The sequence below is a fragment of the Gracilinanus agilis genome, chromosome 1, assembly GCF_016433145.1.
Source record: "Gracilinanus agilis isolate LMUSP501 chromosome 1, AgileGrace, whole genome shotgun sequence".
NCBI classification, from domain to species: Eukaryota; Metazoa; Chordata; class Mammalia; order Didelphimorphia; family Didelphidae; genus Gracilinanus; species Gracilinanus agilis.
The window spans coordinates 386,599,303-386,620,311 of NC_058130.1; the positions used below are offsets into that span (position 1 = coordinate 386,599,303).

Consider the following 21,009-nt stretch of genomic DNA (forward strand, 5'->3'; position numbering starts at 1 on the left):
ATACAGTGTTTAAATTGACAACTGGTACCTCAATGAGTTGTATCTTAGTATTTCAATAGTTCTAATGAAGTCCCTAAAAATTAGCATTATCACCATTAAAGGAAAGAAGTGAAAACTAAGTATCAAAAAAGATAAGCCATCCAAGGGAAAAATGAAAGAAATAAAGAGGGAAGAAGTAAAAGTATGACAGTAAAAAAAAAAGTCAAATCAGTTTTGGATATTTGGATATTCTGAAGAGAAAAGATAAGTTCTAGCTTTCACAAATCAAATGTTTATTGTTAAATTCAATACCATTCAATGCTTCCTTAACATTAGTTAAACTGAAATTAAAAGATCTACAAATTATTCATATTGGCCTTACCAGTAAATCAACACTTCTGATCAAAAAAGGCCACAACAGTTAGATTTTATTACTTGATTTTATTTTACACCAGGTGGTGGATGCAAAGCATTCCTTTTTAATAAAGTATAGACAATTAGCTTCACTCAGAATACACTTTTAATGCACATTTAAAAAAAAAGGATTTGTCTTACAAATTGTTTTGCAATCCAAATATACAATAGCTTGGAAAACAAATAGTTTAGAAAACAAAAGCCAATGTAAAAAGACTGATTAAAACAACTAAAACAGTACAGGTTTCATATGGCTCTGATTTTACAGTTTTCTTACTGCATCATCAATATCAGAAATCTGTTCCTTCAGCTGGCTCCATTGTTCTGGATTTAAAGAAATACCTAAAACACATTTTTTTAAAAACAGTTAAGATGTATTTTCAGTGCAGATCTTTACAAATGAAACTTTACAACTGAAACATCACAATTTAAATTTTAAATTACTAATCTTAGATATCATTAAGAGGTTTTTTTTTTAATGTTTTAATGCTAGGTAGTATTCTCAGTTTTTCCAGTCTTCTCTGCCCAAGCCAAATAAGATCATTATTGCTCTTACATACCAGATTCACTTTGATTCCTATGCAATCTTGCTAAGGGATCAGAGCAAATAACAATATGCAGCTGTAACACAGTCATTAGGAAATCAGCAAGCCAAGCAAGAAAGTACAAATTTACTAAAGTAACAACCAAATCCAGCACCCAGCAAGGTTCTAGAGTCTTAATCAGCTCCCAAGAAATATTCCCCAGGCCAGGACTCCTTGAACATCTTGGCTAATTTGGGAGAATATAAAGTATAAGATGCATTAAGTAGCATTTTTTCTTTTATTTATTCATTAAGTAGTATTTATGAAAATTATATAACACCCTAGTCACATTTCACTAAGTTCTGAAAGGCTACAAAACCTAGCAGAAGAAATGAAAGGATGGTAATCATCCTAGGCAGATATCAAAGAAAGTAAATTTCATTTGTACTATCTAGAGGCTAAGGCAATGAAAATATATGGTACACTAACAAATTTACAATGTATGTAATTAACTATTGTTAACGTGTGCAATTATTATTAGAGCTATAGTCTTTTACTGTCTAAATTTGGATGTAAATTCATTAAAGCAAGTATTTTATATTTTTTATTTTTTCAAACCTCTAATATTTAATGCATTAATTCTATGAGCAAATAAGTTGAGAAAAATTAAATTTTGAAGATTTCTGTATGCACAGGGGAAATAAAAATGTGAAATACATTAACGAACTAGAGAAAGGCTATTTAAACTATTCAAATAGTTTTAATATTTAAGACAACAAAAGTTTTGACAATAACATGTTGGACTGACTACTGTTGAAAGCAAAATGATGAAATAAGGCAAGTGATACCAATATTCAAGACTTCACCTTAACAAAACATTTAAAAGAAGGTGATAGAAATATTACAGAAAAGACAAAGTTTAATAATACCACATATAAGACAATGAAATTTTTTATAAAGAGGGAGGGGGGACAAGCAGCACACTCCAAAAGACAGAGAAGTGAGGTAAAGAATAAAGAAAATAAGAGGCATTTGTCTCAAGCTAACATTTTGAGGCAGTCCAAATGGTTGTGCATATGTTCATATGGCGGCTTTGCCAAGGTTCTCTAACTGTTTGATGTGTATTTCTTCTATCACAGAATGACTTTTACTTTGGACTCAAAGACTCACCAACCACTACTGATTTTATTACCTCTCTAATCATGCCTTCACCAACCAAACCATTACAGTAAACTTCTCCCCAGGTCCCATCCTTAGCTTTCTTCTCTTTTCTCTGCATTCTCATCCCCAGGCAAACTCATTCAAGAAATTCTTCTATGTACGTAAATCTCAAATTTATATATCCAGCCTGAATCTCTCTCCTATTCTCCAGACCCACCTCTCTCCCTGACTCTACACAATTATTATCACTGGCACTTCTAAATCAGTATCCAAATCTGAGCCCATTTTATCTTCATCCCTATACTTGTTTCTTCTAATCAATTCTCTCTTTGGCACCACCACCCACAGTCTCACAAATCTGAAGCCATGGGATCATCTTTGACTCTTCCTTCTTACCCATCTCTCATATATAATCAGTAACAAGTACTTTGGTTTTTTTTAAACTCTTACTTTCTATCTCAGAATCAGTACTGCATATCAATTCCAAGGCAGAAGAGCAGTAAGAGGCAGGCAATTAGATTTAAGTCATTTGCCTAGAGTCACAACATAGCTAGGAAGTGTCAGAGGCCAGATTTGAATCCAAGGCACCTCTCATCTCTAGGCCTGACTATCCAATGAGCCACCTAGCTGCCACTAGTAAAATGTACTTTTAATTCTATCTCTCTAAGTTTCAAAACTGTCCCCTTCTTTTTAATTTCCATTGCTACTATCATTCCTCAACATAATCCATCTAGGCCATCATAATGGCCTCCTAATACAGTTTAGGACTTCAATTCTTCCTCCTTCTAATCTATCCCTCATTCAAATGCCAGACTAACTATTCACACACACACACCCTTCCCAATGCATCCTATGCACCAAACAAACAGAACTATTTTCTTTTCTGGTACACTCTGAAATTTGCCAATTCTATACCTTTGGGTATAATGAACAGAATATGCTGATCTTGGGAAACACCAGACTTGAATTCAAATCCTGCCTCAGATGTGTAACGTGAGGCAAATCATTTAACTTCATTCAGTCTCAGTTTTCTCAACTATAAAATGGAAATAACATCTACCTTCCAAGGTCACAGTGAAAAAAAAAAATCAAATGAGATTATATATGTAAACTTTAGAACTCTATATAAATGTTATTTCCTCTGTTTACAAAGCCCATTCTCTTTTACTTAGCCTATTGCTTTCCTACCCAACATCAATTAGAAGCCAAATATCACATTATTTCCTCCATGAAAACTTCCCTAATTTCCACCCTCTAGCCTCCCTCCCTTTAAGCCACATAAAACACTTTATGTAATTATGCATGTTATATACTTATTTGTGTTTTTCTCTTATCCACTCCACTAGACTAAACTCAGCAATGTGGGATGCCTAAGTCTTAAGAGCAGGGAACCCTAGGTTTGAATCTCCACTCCTGGAACTTAAGAGGGATTTGATCACCCAGGCAAGTAACCTCATAACATGCACTACTCAAAAACACATTTCAAAGACAGTGCTTTGTAAACTTTAAAGTTTTGAACTTTTATTATTATTGTCCAAGATGGAGAACATATCTTATCTAAACTTTCTATCTCCCAAGTACCTACCACAATGTTCTGTACACAAACGGTCCTTAAATGTTTGTTGAACTGAAAAATGAATTGCACTATTTCCCTAATTCAAGAGCAAAGATGAAACCTTCTCTTTCCTTTGTGGTACCTAATATGGGGTTCAATAAAACAGGTGCTCAACAAATGCTTCTTGAATAAACAAAGATTTCAATAAAAACAGATGTGAGGACAAGATGAAGGAAAAGGTCAGAGATTGGGGTAAATAGCAACAATTAATGTCTCTTACAGATCAAAGACAGAAAATATGTCCCTTCTAGGGAAGGGAACCTAAAAAAACATTATTCCCAACACCATGACAGTCCAGTAGTCTCCAATTATCCCAACAAGTACTATAAAACCTCAATTTGAATTATAAAGGGTTATCCTGGAAGTTTCCTGGCCTAGGAACTGTCAAAAATGTTACATTTTTTTAAATGCCTAAAATTTTAAAATTCTAAAATTTCAATAGATTGGTTAGAATTAATGGGATAAAGTTAATCTCATCGTTTTTAGAATTTCATCAGTGAAAGTACTCTTCCCACTGATAATTCATAATTCTTCCATGCCTCAGTAAATGGTTTAATGACTCTGTGGCCAAAAAATTCAAACATTCAAACCAATTTTCTGGTGACAGGTTTAATGACAGTCTATTATTAGTTCCATATGTTGAAGTCTTTCCAGTATGTATCTGCTATAATACAGTCCACCAGCATAGTCTACAAGAAGTTATGGCCATACCTACAGGCTCTTCCTTCAGAAGAGGATTTATTTTCTTACTCTACATTAATATAAATATATAGAGGAGATTTAGTCTTCATATTAATGATAAGATTTCCTATTGAGAAATCAGAGTAATTAAGTCTTAGACAAATTCTAGAGACGAGAACCTTCTAAATTCTGTACTAAGTGTATTGTTTAGATCTATGGTAAGTATAAGCCCATCTTAACAATTCCTACAGTGAACTTTCAAAAAAAAAAAAAAAAAAAAAAAACAACTCACCTTTTCTACCAGGTTTCATTTCGCCTTCCTGATCCATCCAGTATTCTCTAATATCAATTAGGACTTTTCCTTTAAAGTCCCGTACACTGACATATCTCATTTTTCCAATCTGCAAATAAAATTTCCATATTTATTCACATGATAAATTGTTTATAGTCTTAAGTTGCATTAATCACTGCATATTTCACTAAAACTACCTGATTCTACTTTTTGATTACGAAAACCTCAAGACTAACATTTCACTACTGTTCTCAATGATGTCAAAGTATGTACATAATAAAATTCATACCGTATAACAAGCAATATTCTTTTAAAAAGGAGGGGAAAAAAATCAGCATGATTGATACACTGAAAAAGTCCAAAAATGGGACCTCCCACCTCTGCAAATGAGTAGGTGGTGGGTTTCCTCTCATTTACCTTCATTAGTCATACTTATCTTCATAATTTTGTTATATTCACTTCTGATTTTTTTGATCTGTGTGGTTGTTCTTTTCATTTAACATTGTTATAATTACTGAATATGTTGATTTCCTGGTTTTGCTTACTTCATCCTGAATCAATTTGTATAGATCTTTCCGGGCTTCTCTATATTTATCAAATATTATTTCTAACAGGCCAGTAATATTCTCTTACATTCATGTACCAAATATGTTCAGCCATTTTCCATCAATGGGCATTTATTTTGTTTCCAATAATTTGCTGTTATAAAAAATGCTGCTGTGATCATACATGTAAGAGCCTAGATCAAATTGCTTGCCATCTTGAGGAGGAGGGAAGGAAGGGAGAAGGAGAGACAATTTGGATCTGAAAGTTTTGGGAAATGTGTATTGAGAATTTTTTATGCATATAATTGGGGAAAAATAATAATAAAATACTAAGTATAAAAAAAGTGCTGCTTCAAATATTTTGGGGTACATAGGAACTTTCTTCTCATTGATAGTTTATCCCTAGAGCAGTGATGGGTAAACTTTTTAAAGAGGGGGACAAAGGAAAGGAAATGCTCATCTGTCAGTCTGTTTCTAAGGCAACTCTTTTGAAGTTTCATTGTATTGTATCCTACTCATTGTATTTGTCAGATTAGGAATAATGCCATTTAGCTGAATAGAACAGCAGGGAATAGTTTGTCCATCACTGCCCTAGAGTATAAGCTCAGTAAGTTTTAGGTTCAGAGAATATGAATTTTTTTATAATTCAAAAATATTTCCCCAATTACATGTAATAACAATTTTCAACATGTTTTCTGAAATTATGAGATCCAAATTGTCTATCTGTCTCACTCCCTCCCTCCCCTCCCTTTCTCCTCCTCTCTCAGAGGTGCTAAACAATTTGATCTGGGTTATAAATGTATTATCAAGATACGAACATCTTAGTCACTTTACTTGCATAATTTCAAATTGCTTTTCTCTCTTTTTTTTTTAAACCCTTACCTTCTGTCTTCGAATATTGTGTATTGGCTCCAAGGCAGAAGAATGGTAAGGGTTAGGCAATGGGGATTAAGTGACTTGCCCAGGGTCACACAGCCAAGAAGTGTCTGAGGTCATATTTGAACCCAGGACCTCCTGTCTCTGGGCCTGGCTCTCAATCCACTGAGCCACCCAGCTGCTCTCAAATTGTTTTTCAAAATGGTGGTACTATTTCACAGATCCACAATCATTGTTATTACTGTGCCTATCATTCCACAACCATTCTAACACATTGCCATTTTGTCATCTTTAACAATTTACAGAGTATAAAGTGAAGCCTTAAAGTTGTTTTGGTTTTCATTTCTCTTATTATGATTTAGAATATTCTTCATGTGGTTATAAATGTTTTCCAATTCTTTTAAGAACTGTTTGTTCATATCCCTTAATTATTTGTCTACTGGGAAATGGCTATTACGTGTGTATGTGTGTAATATGCATTTATTAGTTCTATATACATATTTATCAATTACTTACATACGTTGAATATCAAACTTTTGTCAAAGATTTATACAAAGACTTTTCCCACTGTACCACCTACTTCCTTATCTTAGTTGCATTAATTTTGTCTATGCAGAATCTTTTCAGTTTCATTTAATAATAATTACCTATTTATTTTTTGCAATTTTTCTGGATGACACAGATAACATTCCTACTTCACACATTAGAGATTATTTTATTAGTTACTATGGTAAAAGAAATCATCTGGTGGCTAATATTCTAGCAACAGGCCTTTCCAAATTTAATCAGAAGGGTCTTCACAAAGCAGTATATGGCCCAGCCTGTATCCAAAGCCTTTTCCTGCTTGTTTGCTACTTTCCATGGCTTGTAACTCCTACGGCATAGCCTTCAGAATCCAGAGATCACTTCTATGCCACAGAATAGACAATTAATAGACTCTTACTCAAAAATTCCCATCCATTAAGTAGTCTTAACAAGTATTTGGGGGGGGAGGGGGGCAGTAATGCACTGATATAGGGATATCTGTTACCAAGATGTCTCAAATATGTCTAAAATAGAACTTATACCCTTTCTGATCAAAGCCTACCCTCTTCCAAACCCCCACCATTTGTTAATAGCACTATAATCTTTCCAATCATCCTAAATTCAGCATTCTCTACATTCCTAAAATATCTAATTGGGGCAACTAAGTGGCTCAGTAGAAAAAATGCCAGGTCTGAAGTCAGGAGGACCTGGGTTCAAATCTTGCCTCAGATACTTCCTAGCTCTGTATGATCCTGGGCAAGTCACTTAACCTTGTTTACCCAGCTCAGTGATGGCAAACCTACTGACACAGGTAGCCATTTTCAATGACACGAGGTATGGGGCTGCATGCCAAGGATGAAACATTTGCTGTAGTGTCGTGTAGACATTCTGTGCACTATAGATGACAATTCTACCTATATTAATTTACCTATTTTGGTCTGTTAAATACAGTTATAATAAATTATAATTGTACATTTTTGTTATTTCAACTATAAATATTGTGAAATTATGGTCTTTTTCTCGAAGTGACACACCACATGAGTTATGCTCAGTTTTTTGGCGAATTTTGACACACCAAGCTTAAAAGATTGCCCATCACAGACCTAGCCCTTGCCTTTCTGTCTTAGAAATGTTACTAAAACAGAAATTAAGGGCTTATAAATAAATAAAATACCTAATCAGCTGCCAAGTCTTTCTTCCTCCACAAAAGCTCTTGTATTCACCCTCTTCTTATCATTCAAAGGGTCAAGTCTTTATCATCTTTGTCAAATATATATGTTAACACAAAGCTAGGAAGAATAATTAACACTGGGTGATGGAATCAGAATCCAAAAAGATCTTGACAAGTTATTAGGCCAAATCTCACAAGATAAAAGCCAAGAAGAATACATGTAAAGTCTTACACTTGGGTACAAAATATCAACTTCACAAGTACAGGATTGGTAAAACATAACTAGTTAACATTTTGTCGGAAAAAAATCTGTACATTCTAGTGAACTACAAATTCAATTAGTTAGCAATGTGATATGTTGAACAAAAAAGCAAAAACAAAATCTAGGTCTGCACATACGAAGACAGAGCTTAGAGGAATAAGTCCCTCTGTGATTGTAGTGACAACAATTTAAGAAGCACACTGATATGCTACAGAGGACAACCAGGATGGAGATGAGTCCATGTCATAACAGATACAGTTCAAGAACTGAGAATGCTTAGCCAAGAGAGGATTCAAAAGGGATATGACAGCTGTTTTAAGTGTCTGAAATGCGGAAAAGCAATTAGCCTAGTTTTATTTGGCACAGTATAAAAGACTCAGAATCAATGGATGGAAACCACTGTGAGGCAAATTATAGCTGTCCAGAACTGGAATGGATTGCTTTGAGAAATGTGAAAAAGTTTCCAATCTTTATAGATCTTCACACAGAGTCAGAGTCAATGACTACTGGGTTAGATTATAATGGAGATTCCTTTAGAGCAGTGGTTCCCAAACTTTTTTGGCCTACTGCCCCCTTTACAGAAAAAATATTACTTAGCGCCCCCTGTGACATACTATCAACTGCCCCCTAGAGTTATTCACTGCCCCCAAATGCACCTGTGGCCATCACCACCCCCCTGGATCACTGCAGCACCCTGAACAGGGGGCGGTGGCACCCACTTTGGGAATAACTGTTTTAGGATATGATGGGCCCAGTAGATGACTACTGATGTCCCTTTCAACTCTAAACTGTTACCAGATAACCTTTAAGGTCCTTTACAGTTCTAAATCTTCAGCCCTATTATCCTAAAATGAGATCTCATCATCTAACTAAAACAGTTCTCTCCAAAATTACCAATTATCTCTTTTTTTTTTTTTTTTTAAACCCATGTACTTCGGTGCATTGTCTCATAGGTGGAAGAGTGGTAAGGGTGGGCAATGGGGGTCAAGTGACTTGCCCAGGGTCACACAGCTGGGAAGCGGCTGAGGCCGGGTTTGAACCTAGGACCTCCTGTCTCTAGGCCTGACTCTCATTCCACTGAGCTACCCAGCTGCCCCCCAATTATCTTTTAAAGGTCTCTCTGTCCTAATTCTTCTCAGCCTAACCCATTGCACCTGACACTGCAGCCCACTCTCTTCTCCCTGATATTCTCTACACTTCTGGGTAGACACCATTCTCTGCCTCTCTTCTCAGTCTCTTGCTGGCTCATTATCCGTGTCATGCCCTCTAACTATGGGTACTCTCCTGTCCAAAGACCTCTTCTCTTTTCCCTCTTATACCCTCGTTAACCTCACAGGTTTACAAGGGTTTAACTATTCTCTTTATGCAGATGACTCCCAGATCTACATGATCAACACCATTTTCTCCCCTAAATTACATCAAAAGGAACACATCAAAAAATTTCCTTTTGCTGTGTGACCCTGGGCAAGTCACTTGACCCCCATTGACTACCCTTACCAATCTTCCACCTATAAGTCAATACACAGAAGTTAAGGGTTTAAAATTAAAAAAAAAAAATGTCCTTTTGGGGGGGCAGCTGGGTAGCTCAGTGGATTGAGAGTCAGGCCTAGAGACGGGAGGTCCTAGGTTCAAATCTGGCCTCAGACACTTCCCAGCTGTGTGACCCTGGGCAAGTCACTTGACCACAGAAGGTATGGGTTTTAAAAAAAAAAAATTCCTTTTGGATATTTCAAACTGGATATTCGAGATTCATCTTAAAATTCAAGATGTCCAAAACTAAACCCATTACCTTTCTCCCCAAACCCTCTCTTCTTCCAAATTTCTCTATTTCTTCTGTTGAAGGCACTACCATCCTTTTGGTCTTCCAGGTCCATAACTTCAGCTCTATCCTGGACTGCTCAGATCTTGCTAACCATCACTATATCTTGTCATTTGTACTTTCACAACATCTCTCACATGTGACCCCCTTCTCTCCATTCACATAGCTACCACCTCAATTCAGGGCTTTATCATCTCTTGCTTATAATGTTGTTAATTGCCTTGCCTCAAGTCTCTCCCCACTCCAAGCTATACTACACAAACCCCTACCAAAATCATTTTCTTTTAGCAGCGACCTAATCGTGAGCCTCTCCAATTTAACTAAGTCCAATGGCTTCCAAAGGTACAAGATAAACTTCTCTATTTAGCTGTTAAAGCCTTTAACAACCTGACCCCCAACTTATCTTTACACATTCATTGAATACTGCTCCCCTTTCTGTACTCTGTGACTTTTTCCCTGTTCCTGGTACACGGCACTTCCATCTTCCATCTCTCTTTCTTTGCACTGGCCTTTCCCATGCCTGGAATACACTTCCTCCTTGCATATGCCTCAGGGTCTCTATCTTTCCTGAACACGCTACCAGGCATCTTTTTTTACATGAAGTTTTTCATTATACTCCCAACTGCTAGAGCCCTCTTTGCAAAACTACCTTATATTTAACTATTTTGTATAAACTTTGTATTTATTAACTTTATGGTGAATAGATTTAATATGTACTACTTATCTCTTCCACTAGAATTTAAGTTCATAGCAAAGCAGGGACTATTTCATTCTTTTTACTTATATTCCCATCTAACACAGTGCTTGACACATAGCAGATGCTAAATAGGTATCTGCTTATTGACAAGCATTAAAATACTTATTTTTATATTCACTAAATAAATGTCAAGTCTAACTCTGATACTATCATTTCAACATTAGAATGGAAAAAAATCTTCATATATCAAGTGTCAGAACACTGGGTAAAAGCATCCCCCCCATCCCTACCTTCCCAGATGCCACCACCACTACATATTCCCACTCTGCCAAATATCTCTTCTATGTATAGATTATATCAGCAACAAAGAATTACATGTAATCTGAATTGCATATAAGCATTATATAAGCTCACAAGACACATTCCTAAATTTCAGGCCTATTCCTTAATCAGGAAAACTTGGTTATGGTGTTTTACCCTTTCATATGCTTCTACACTTATAAGACAGAAAAATATGAAACATCTCCCTTACAACCATGTCCCCTGTCCACCCCTCCACCACCCCCCAACCCCTCAGCCACACACAGAAGGCAAACTGGTTACTTTTTATTCATAACCTTGATCAGCTCTTCAGAAACAGGCCCTGGCTCACAGGGCATCAGTCACTAATGACTGTTGTCTCCAGCTTCGCAAAGAGACCCTAAGTACTCATCAAATCTATTTACTTGTCCCTAGAGACAAAATTTCTATGTCATTAGAGGAGGATTTCTTTTTACAAGTTGCTTCAGTGAATTAAATCTATAATAATCTTTTACTAACAATTGTATTTTTAAAAACTTTACAGTCATAAAGTCCTTATTTGTGACTAAGAGAAAAATCTCCCTTACTGTAACTGGTGATTGTCACTTGTTTTAGTCCTCCAGAACAGATTTTTTTCGGGTCTTGAGGAGGTCAGAATGGCAATCTTTCTTCTAGTCCTTAAATTATCTTTTAAGACAACTAAAAACTGCTCCATGCCATCACTAATGGCCTCCTTTGTTTCTCTCAACTTTTGAAAAGGTAGCCTTGCTACTTGAGAGTCTGGAGAGACCTTGGCTAAAATCTCACTTTAAATACATATTAATTGTAAAGCATAAATAAATCACATAAGATTTCTAAAGTCAAGTTGACTTGAGAAAAATGGCAATGGTATTATCTCTAGTATTTATGTCAAAGCGAAATTGTGAAGATCAAATGTGATAATACATCGCAAGTTTTTTTTTTTTGGTTTTTGTTTTTTTTTAAAACCCTTAACTTCTGTGTATTGGCTCCTAGGTGGAAGAGTGGTAAGGGTGAGCAATGGGGGTCAAGTGACTTGCCCAGGGTCACACAGCTGGGAAGTGTCTGAGGCCAGCTTTGAACCTAGGACCTCCAGTCTCTAGGCCTGACTCTCAATCCACTGAGCTACCCAGCTGCCCCCATCTCAAGTGTTTTGAAAGCCTTATAGGAACTACATAAAGCCCAGTCATTATTATTTCTGATATACCTGATAAATACCCCTCTCTTGAAACTCATATTCTTCTATCCCCATGATACTTTACCCTCCAATTTTCTTCTCTTTTAATCTGTCTCTTTTGTTCTTCTACCTTCTATCCATAAGGTTTCACAGAAGTCTCTAATATATACCATCCCCTAAATGTCTCCCTATATATTCACGTCTTCAGAGTTCATCAATTCTTAGGGTTGCCACTTTCACCCAAAATTCTAAAAATTACATTTCTAGTCAAGACTTCTTTTTTTTTTTTTTTAAACCCTTAACTTCTGTGTATTGGCTCCTAGGTGGAATAGTGGTAAGGGTGAGCAATGGTGATCAAGTGACTTGCCCAGGGTCACATAGCTGGGAAGTGTCTGAGGCCAGATTTGAACCTAGGACCTCCCATCTCTAAGCCTGGATCTCAATCCACTGAGCTACCCAGCTGCCCCCCTAGCCAAGACTTCTCATATTTATTCTAGTGCAGAATGTCCTGTTGTACACTATAAGTAGCAAAAAACAAACAAACAAACAAACAAAAAAAACAATGAATTCAGGGAAACCTGGGGACACTAAGGAACTGATACAAAAAAAGCAGAACCAGAACAAGTTATACTATGACTACAGAAAGAAACAACACTAAGAAAACAAGAACTCTGATCCATTGCCTTTAAGAATTTCTTCCTTCTAGCTGGATCAAATATTTTTAAGCACCTACTGGGGATTCAACTACAAAGAATGAAACAATCTCTATTCTTAATAATTGAAAGGGCAAGTGTTTATATAAGTATAAGCAGGATATAAAAACAAGAAATACACAGTAGGAAAATAAATTGTAGTTTGGTGGCAGTTGAGGGTTATCAGGAAAAGCTTTATATGATGCTTGAATTGTATTTTGAAGAAAGAGAAGGATTCTATAAGGAAGAATTTAAGAAAATGGATTCTAAATGCCCAGTGGAAAGGAGTGCTGTCAACAGGGAACCAAAAAGGTCAATTGGCTGAATCTCAAAACCTCAGAAGAGAGAATAAAATATAATGGAACTGGAAAGATAAATTGGGGACCAATTGTTAAGGCCTTTAAAATACTAAACAGAGGAATTTTATATTTATCCTAGGGGCCATAGGAAACCACTTGATTTTGGTGAGCATGGGATTATCACAATCAGATATGTGTTTAAGGGCCTACTGATGGGAAAGAGAAACAGGGCAGAAGGCTACAGTACACTAGTCTTTTGTACACAGTTGACATTTTGTCTCCCAACCTCAAGGAACACACCCCATCCTATATATTAATGCCAGATAAATCTTCCTAAAAAAATGCTTTCATCAAGTCATTTCTCTGTTTAAGACTCTATAAAAGGCTCCCCTATTACTTATCAAAACAAAATCAAACTCCTTAATGTGGCATTCAAAGCCTATTAATAGAGTCCAACTTTGCCTAGCCATACTTCTCATAATAATCCTCATCATAAACTTCCTGATTAGAATTATGGTTTCCTTATCATCTACTTCATGATATTCATTTCTACTTCTGTCTTTGATCATTCAATTACCTCAGCTAAAATGTAATATTTCTAAGTCTATTCATACTTGAAAGTTCAGCAAGACTCACTTTCTTCAAAGATTAATGCTAGTCCACAGTTAATGTTAGTTGTTCATCACTTTTAATTTCTATAACATTTTGTGACTATATATGTATTCTATAACATATTGTGTGAATTGCCATCTAACAGTTTTATGAAACCTTTATTAAATCTGCCAATATACAAACAACTTTTGCCATAATATTCCAGCTACTATCCTATGCTAATTCTCAGTGTTGTCCAAATAACTATTTCACTTGAAAGAACAATGAAATGTTGCATCCTTTCAACTAAAACAATTATAATGGCTGAACAAGAAAGTAATACAACTATATGAGAGAAGATTTAGATCAGGAAGGGAAGTTATCAGAGCCAAATTCATTTTATATGGGCAGACACTTAGGGAGTCTTCATCTGTGACTTACCCAATATTACAGAGGTAGTAAATGCCAGTCAGATTTGAAATCACCATCCTTTCAGTCTAAGTCAAATGTCCTTTCTATGTCCTTTTTTTTTTTTTTCACAATAACCAGCCCCAAAATATGTGGGAATTGTTCTGATTCTAAGAACACAAAATTATCAGCTTTACCTGGAACATATGATCATCTCGGCTGCTGCTTTGCTTGGATGAAGCTGGTGATTTAGAACTCTCTCCTGTCTTTTGTTTTTTTATGGGTTTTTCTGGAAGAGCTTGCTTTTTCCTCTTTGCCTTAAAATAAAATATTTTTTAACAGTCAAAGTAAGAAAAAAAGAAAAATATTTTGCAGTTCAGCATGATCCCAGAAGTAATGCAACCACAAAAAACCAAAATCCCAAATGTGGCACCATTTTCAAAGGAGGAACCTCATTTATTCATCAGGAATTTCAATGCATACATATGGTAAAATTATATAGTAGGTTTTTTCTATTTAAATGTATTAATTTATGCTTTTTTTCCTTTAAGACTCCTGTTATTTTTCAATGATTTCCTGTGAGAATAAGACCTCTTGCTTAAAACAAATATGTACGGTCAAGCAAAAGAAATTAACACAGCGGTCCATTGAAAAATTCTAACAGTTCATACCTCCACTAAGAGGTAGGAGACATTCGTTATCAATAGTGCTCTGAAGTCACTACTGGCAATACAGTTTGAATAAATGACTAAAACCATGTCCCGGAATGTGTTACCCATTAATTATGTTAGTTATTAAATTCCTTATATTTATTTAGAGCAAATCACATAGTATAAAAGAGATAATGAGGAGGGCAATTTAAAACATTCCTACCATATAATGAATAAAACCAAAAGAAAAGACATATTGGATAGTCCTCTCAAAGTTAACACCTTGACTTTTACAGTACATAAATAGCAAGTATTTACACAGTAATTATTATGGAAATCATTAAAATAATGGTGGCATTTTTCAGTGTTGTATTAAAAATTTTCTAAATAGTCATTCTGAAAATTAGTCAAACAGCCCTACATAGTATTTAACTAAAGGTTCTTCCCAAAATCAGTAGAGGGCAGTCATGATCTTTCACTGGAGGAAAAAAATGTGTTCTTTTTTATGAAGGAATGAGAGAAGATACTTAGCCAATGGCATGTTACCAGTATTAGGAACTCCTGGCCAGGGAACATCATCATCTTTTTTTTAAAGCCTTACCTTCCACCTTAGAACCAATAATACTATGTATATACTATGTATTGGTTCTAAGGCAGAAAAGTGGTAAGGGTTAGGCAACAGGGGTTAAATGACTTTCCCAGAGTCACACATCTAGGAAGTGTCTGAGGCCAAATTTGAACCTAGGACCTCCCCTCTCCTCTCTAGGCCTGGCTCTTAATCCACTGAGCTACCTAGCTGCCCCTTAGAGAACATCTACCAAAAGGAATTAAACAACTGTACTGCAACTTACAGTCTTAGAGCAAAGAGCACTGAAATGTTAACATAGCCCTATATGCCAGAGAAATGAGACTTAAATACATAAAATTATATGCATAACTGACTCTCAGGCCTAATCTAAGTAATAAACCATACTGTCTCTCAATAAATGAATACAATTATTATGTTCAGTGTTTTACTGGATATGATACAAGAAAACTTAAGAGACTAAAAAAAGAAAAAACAAACAAAAAAATTGAATAAAACTAAAAAGCTTCAATGAATTAAAGTGAAACAGTCAGGATTAGCAGTACCACTTAAATCTAAGTAGTTAAAATTAGCTCATCATATAAAAGCCTATTAATGAGTAAATTAGAAGCAATTTTAGTCAAATCAAGAGTTTTCCTCTTTATTCCATCTAGCATATCTTCTTAAATATTAATGTTTTATTTAAGTACCAAAGGTAAAAGATCTCTAATAGCTTTTTAAGGTCTAACTAACTTACAAAAAATTCCAAAATTCTTCTACTTTTTATTTAACAAACTTAGATATAACAGATGAAAAAATTTGGAAGCTAAAACACAATGTATATTATGTGTGCTTACAGGATACCACAAACAAGTTCAGTCATGTTAACTTTTCTGGAAACAAAATGCTTTCAGAAAAAATTGGCAGCTAAGAAGATTCCAATTAGATATCTAATATAAGTCTGAAAAAAACTTATTATTTTGATAGGAATAGGGGTGTTATGATGTTTCTTGAGAAATCTAGTAGTTATCCCAACAAGGTTGGAACATGGTTACTGGAAAATCTGACTCTCCAAATTATATTTACTTACAATAAATAGTTCCATTCAAACAACACAATTCAAACTGAATCAAATATAAAATTCAGTTAAGTTTTATAGGTAAAAAATTAACATCAATAACATTAAACAATGGCTTGGGAGTGGTGAGTAGGACTATCAAGTCAACTCAAGGTACAAAGAATTTAAGGATGTCTTAGCCTCATTGGCAACATGGCAGAACAGAAAGAATGATAGACTTAGAGAGTAAAGAAGACCTGGGTTCTAATTAACCTCTGACACCAGCTGTGTGGTCATGATTTAACCTATTTAAGCCTGAGGCAACTCTCTAAAAACTCTACTAAGTTGCAGAAATAAATAAAGGCTGTGATTTGTTCCCACACCAATGAAATCACAGATCTTTGACATACATACTGATGCATCCCAACATGCTCTATAGAAAAGAAAACTGATTTTCTAATACTAAGAATCAGGAAATATAGTGGTATTGACCCACTCATTCCATTTTCCTATAGAGAAATCCTTTGGTGTGGTAGATTTGCCATCAGAAGACTATGGTTTAAATCTTAGCTCTCCAACATCTTACCTTTTGTGGGTTTGTTAATAAGTCACTTGCTCATCTGTAAACTAGAAGACTACATGATCTTTAATATCACTCCTGATTCTGAAATCCTTTTTAGTACAAAAAAGGAAGCATAGCTTACCACTTCTACACAGTTTTACCACCACAGATATTATGCAAATGAACTGTTTCAAATGATCACCTTTTTGTCAATTTCACTGTCAGAATCACTCCCAGATGAGCTTGAAGAAACAAGTTCCTTTGATTTGGGCATCCTAGAAAGAAAATGTACTGTAAGTGCAAGTTAATTTAAATTTTATTCTAATCATTTTAACTTAATTTCATGCTCTACAAGAGCCACAGGTCAAATTCTACTACAAATAGTAACTGTATGGTAGGATCTCTTTGGCAGCTGGAGTGCTATAATAGGTACATTGCTAGAAATCACACTTCCGGCCTGTTGTAAACTAAACAAAACAGAGTATGGCAGTAAATTACCCAGTGAAAAAATAGTACCCTGAACCCAGAGGGAAGCAAGGAGGGAAATGAAATGCATTGTACTCCATTTAAATTTTCCTCTATGCCCCTAGAATTTTTTGATCTTGATAATCAACTTAACAAATATCAAGTATTAAATTGTCTACATATAACTGGGGGGAATAAAATAAAACATAAGATCTTTTTAAAAAGTAAATGTTTATTGTGCAATAAAAAAATTTAAGGCCTCTTCCCTATTGGGGGAAGAGGAGAAGGGGATATAGGCACACATAAAATTCAGAAGCAATGTGGTACAAAGGAGAGAGTGCTGAATTTGGAGTCAGAAGACCCGTGTTCAAATTTTGGCTTTACCACTTACCACCTTGGGTAAATGACTATCTTGAATCCAATTTCCTCAACTGCAAAAAGGTCCCTCCTCAGCTCTAAATCAATCATCTTTTTAATCACATTACATTGGAGAGGTACAAAACAAAATGCTATGATAGGTTAAAAAAGGGAATATCAGAGAAAATTTCAAGAAGTTGGGGCAGGTGGGTGGCACAGTGGATAGAGTTCCAAGCCCAGAGGTGAGGGTTCATATCTGGCCGTAGATACTTCCTATCTGTGTGATCTTGGGCAGTGAACTGTGATCATTTAACCCTGTTTGCCTGGTCTTTAAGAGTTATTACTAGAACAGAAAATGAGGGTTTAAAAAAAAAAAACACCTTCATGAAGTAGCATTTGGAAAATTTAGAATAGGGAAGAGGTACAAAATGATGTTGAAAAATAGTGGGCATCAAATTGCATAGTGCCTTGAATGCCAAAGAAGTCTGAATTCAAGAGGCAATTCAAGGAACCACACAGCCTAGGAAGAACAAAGTTTAGAAGATGGATTAGAAAAAAGAGAATGAAGGCAGAAAAATCAGTAGGAGGTTTCTGTGACAGTCTAGATAAGTGCAAGTACAAGGATGGTAGTAGTGGAGGTAGAGATAAGAGGGCAAAGACCTAGGTATTTGAGAATAGCAGACAAGAAGGGAGTTGGTAGTAAATTGCATGAAACTGTAACAAAAGAACTGTGAGTTACTCAGCTGGCCTCTGCTGTCCTACTTCCCACTATGAAAGCAAAGAACACACACAATAAGATGTTTGTTAAGGAGAGACAAGACCAGAAAAAGCATTTGTAATTCAGGATTATTCACTGTATAGGATTACATTTGTTCAATCAACAAATATCACTGCCTAGTATGTGCAAAACATTCTGGAGATATAAAGACTGGAATGAATGCTGCCTTCCAAGAAATTATCAAGAGTTTAAAAGGAGGGAAGGGTGCTCCTTTATGATGGTGAGAGAGGGCAAATATACAAATAACTACAATAAAAGGAGAATATGACAGGTTTCATAAAGTACAGAAATGGTTACAGTGTAAAGGGCACTACAATGTGTGAGCTAGCTGGTGAGGTCCACTGAAAACCAGAGTAGAAAATCAAACCTCAGACAACTTAACTGTGTGACTCTGGAGAAGTCACTTTAACTTCTGCATTTGCCAGTTTCCTCCTTTGTAAAATGGGATAATAACAACCCCTATCTCTCTCAATGTTGTTCTGAGGATAAAATTACATATTTGTAAGCCTTTAAGAGCTATATAAATGCTGGCTATTGTTTTTTAAATAATACCAGCTTTGAAATTAAACTATTGTGTGACCTTAGACTAGTCAGTCATTTCATCTCTGTGGGGCAGAGTATATAGTTAACACTTGATAAATCCTTGCTGAGGACCTCTAAGGTCTTTTCCAGTTTTAACATCTTCCCTAATTCAAAGTACTATAGAAATAAAGTGAGATTATATACAATTGGGCAAGATATCTTAGAAAGCTTGTGTGTTGGTGGCCCTTGAGGAGCTATATATGTGTAAAATACAGAAGCAGCACAGGTATAGAAAAGGAAAAAATAAGTTCAAAGAAAGAGAAGGGGAAAAAAAATTTGTTAAGTCCATACTATGTGTCAGGCACTATGCTTAGCACTTTACAAGTATTATCCCATTTGATTCTCATGACCACTCATGGAATAAGGTGTTAATATTATTATCCCCATTTTATAGCTGAGGAAACTGAAGTAGGCAGGGGATAAATGATTTTAACCAGGGTCACCTGGCTAATGTCTGAAGCTAGATTTGAACTCAGGTATTCCTGACTCAAAAGTATTAGGTGTTTTTAGGAAAAAAAAAAAACAAGTAATCTGATTTGAATTGAGCCCCCTTTAAATGAAAAGTTAATAGGGGGAAAAGGCTTAGCCTACATCATGGGTGTCCTGGAATGCCTAGCTGAAGGCAATAGCAACTATTAATGAAGGCAACTATTAAAGCTTTCTGAGTAAGGTGAATAGTATGACTTATCTAACTTTTTTATGCAGATCTATTTGTCACAATATTTCAATATACTTAATTTTCACATAGCATGAAGACAAAACATTATCTGGTCACTTTTCTTTTCCTAACTAGTGCTAATTATTTCCTAACTAGTGCTTAAAACTAATTATAGGTTTTCACAATTCACAGTTATAAGTAATAAATTTGTTCCCAAGGCTTCCTAATAAACCAAGAACAATTACCAACTATGTTTACACCCATTTAAGAATATTCCTACTTTGACACATCAAATTTTAATTCAGGATAGTTTTACTAGCACAAACCAAGATGGGGACTTTCTCCCTTTATCCTTTCTAGGAATTCAAAGTAATGAGAATTATCTTCAATTTTTTTCCTCAAGTCAATCATTAGTAATCAACCTGTATAGCTGAAAATGCAGAAGAACTAAGCTTCAATGTGTTCCATATTAGGTCAAGGTGAAGAAAAAAAAATTAGGACATCCTACCCTGGCAGCTTATTCCAAAAGTACATACCATACCCTCAAAATAGTTATCATTTTTGACTGTTAAAAGCTTGAAAGTGAGGAATAAAAAGGCAGGTCATTACAACTATCAAAATTCATCTATTTTAAATGATCTAACTTTTTAAAACACACTATTTGCCACCACTCCCATTTGGAGGTATATAAACTTCAATTTTCTACTCTAGAAATTAGTACTTTGCATGGAAGAAAAATCAGTAATTAAGCACAAGCCATTTCAATTAACTAGCAAAACATCTCGCTCAACTCCTTTAGTAAATACTTCCCTGGAAAATATTTAATATTGTCAATTATCTCAAAAGAGCACTACAGATTTCATCTGGATTATGAACTAGTTAAGTGGTAAAGAAAGCAAAGTCAAAATAATCAAAAATCGAAAAAACCCAAAGGCCTCAATTACATTCACAGTCAATACAGCATTTCTTAAAGAACTGAGCTCTTTTTCAAAATTTTCTTAACAATATCTAACCAACACAAAACCTAATTTAAGCAAAGTGAAGGGTTGTCCTGGATAAGTATACTATGCGTGCAATGTGAAGAAAGGTGTCTAGTCTTTCAGAATGGAAGGAGGACAGAGGAGTGCCGAGAGAAGGAAATTGAGGAGGAAAAAGAGGAGGATGGTGATAAATAAGTAAAGTCGGCACCAGAAGGCCAGGAATCAAGACATGAAAAGGTGAAGAGAAACTGCAAGATGAGAGGTTAGGAAGGGCTTGGGAGGAGGTGCGCGGTGCAATCAGTTGGGAAG

General features: G+C 35.4%; 1 protein-coding gene across 1 annotated transcript in view; it reads right to left on the reverse strand.

The window, feature by feature from the left end:
• Positions 1 to 400: 400 nt before the first annotated feature.
• Positions 401 to 21,009, reverse strand: part of SUB1 (SUB1 regulator of transcription) — a 26,140-nt gene continuing 5,531 nt past the window's right edge. Inside the window, exons 2-5 of the mRNA XM_044664434.1 lie at positions 17,083 to 17,155; positions 14,244 to 14,363; positions 4,667 to 4,775; positions 401 to 735 (exon numbers count right to left, since the gene is read on the reverse strand). Coding sequence (XP_044520369.1) covers positions 656 to 735; positions 4,667 to 4,775; positions 14,244 to 14,363; positions 17,083 to 17,154 — 381 coding nt within the window. The 5' untranslated portion in view covers position 17,155 and the 3' untranslated portion in view covers positions 401 to 655. The remainder of the gene's footprint in view (positions 736 to 4,666; positions 4,776 to 14,243; positions 14,364 to 17,082; positions 17,156 to 21,009) is intronic.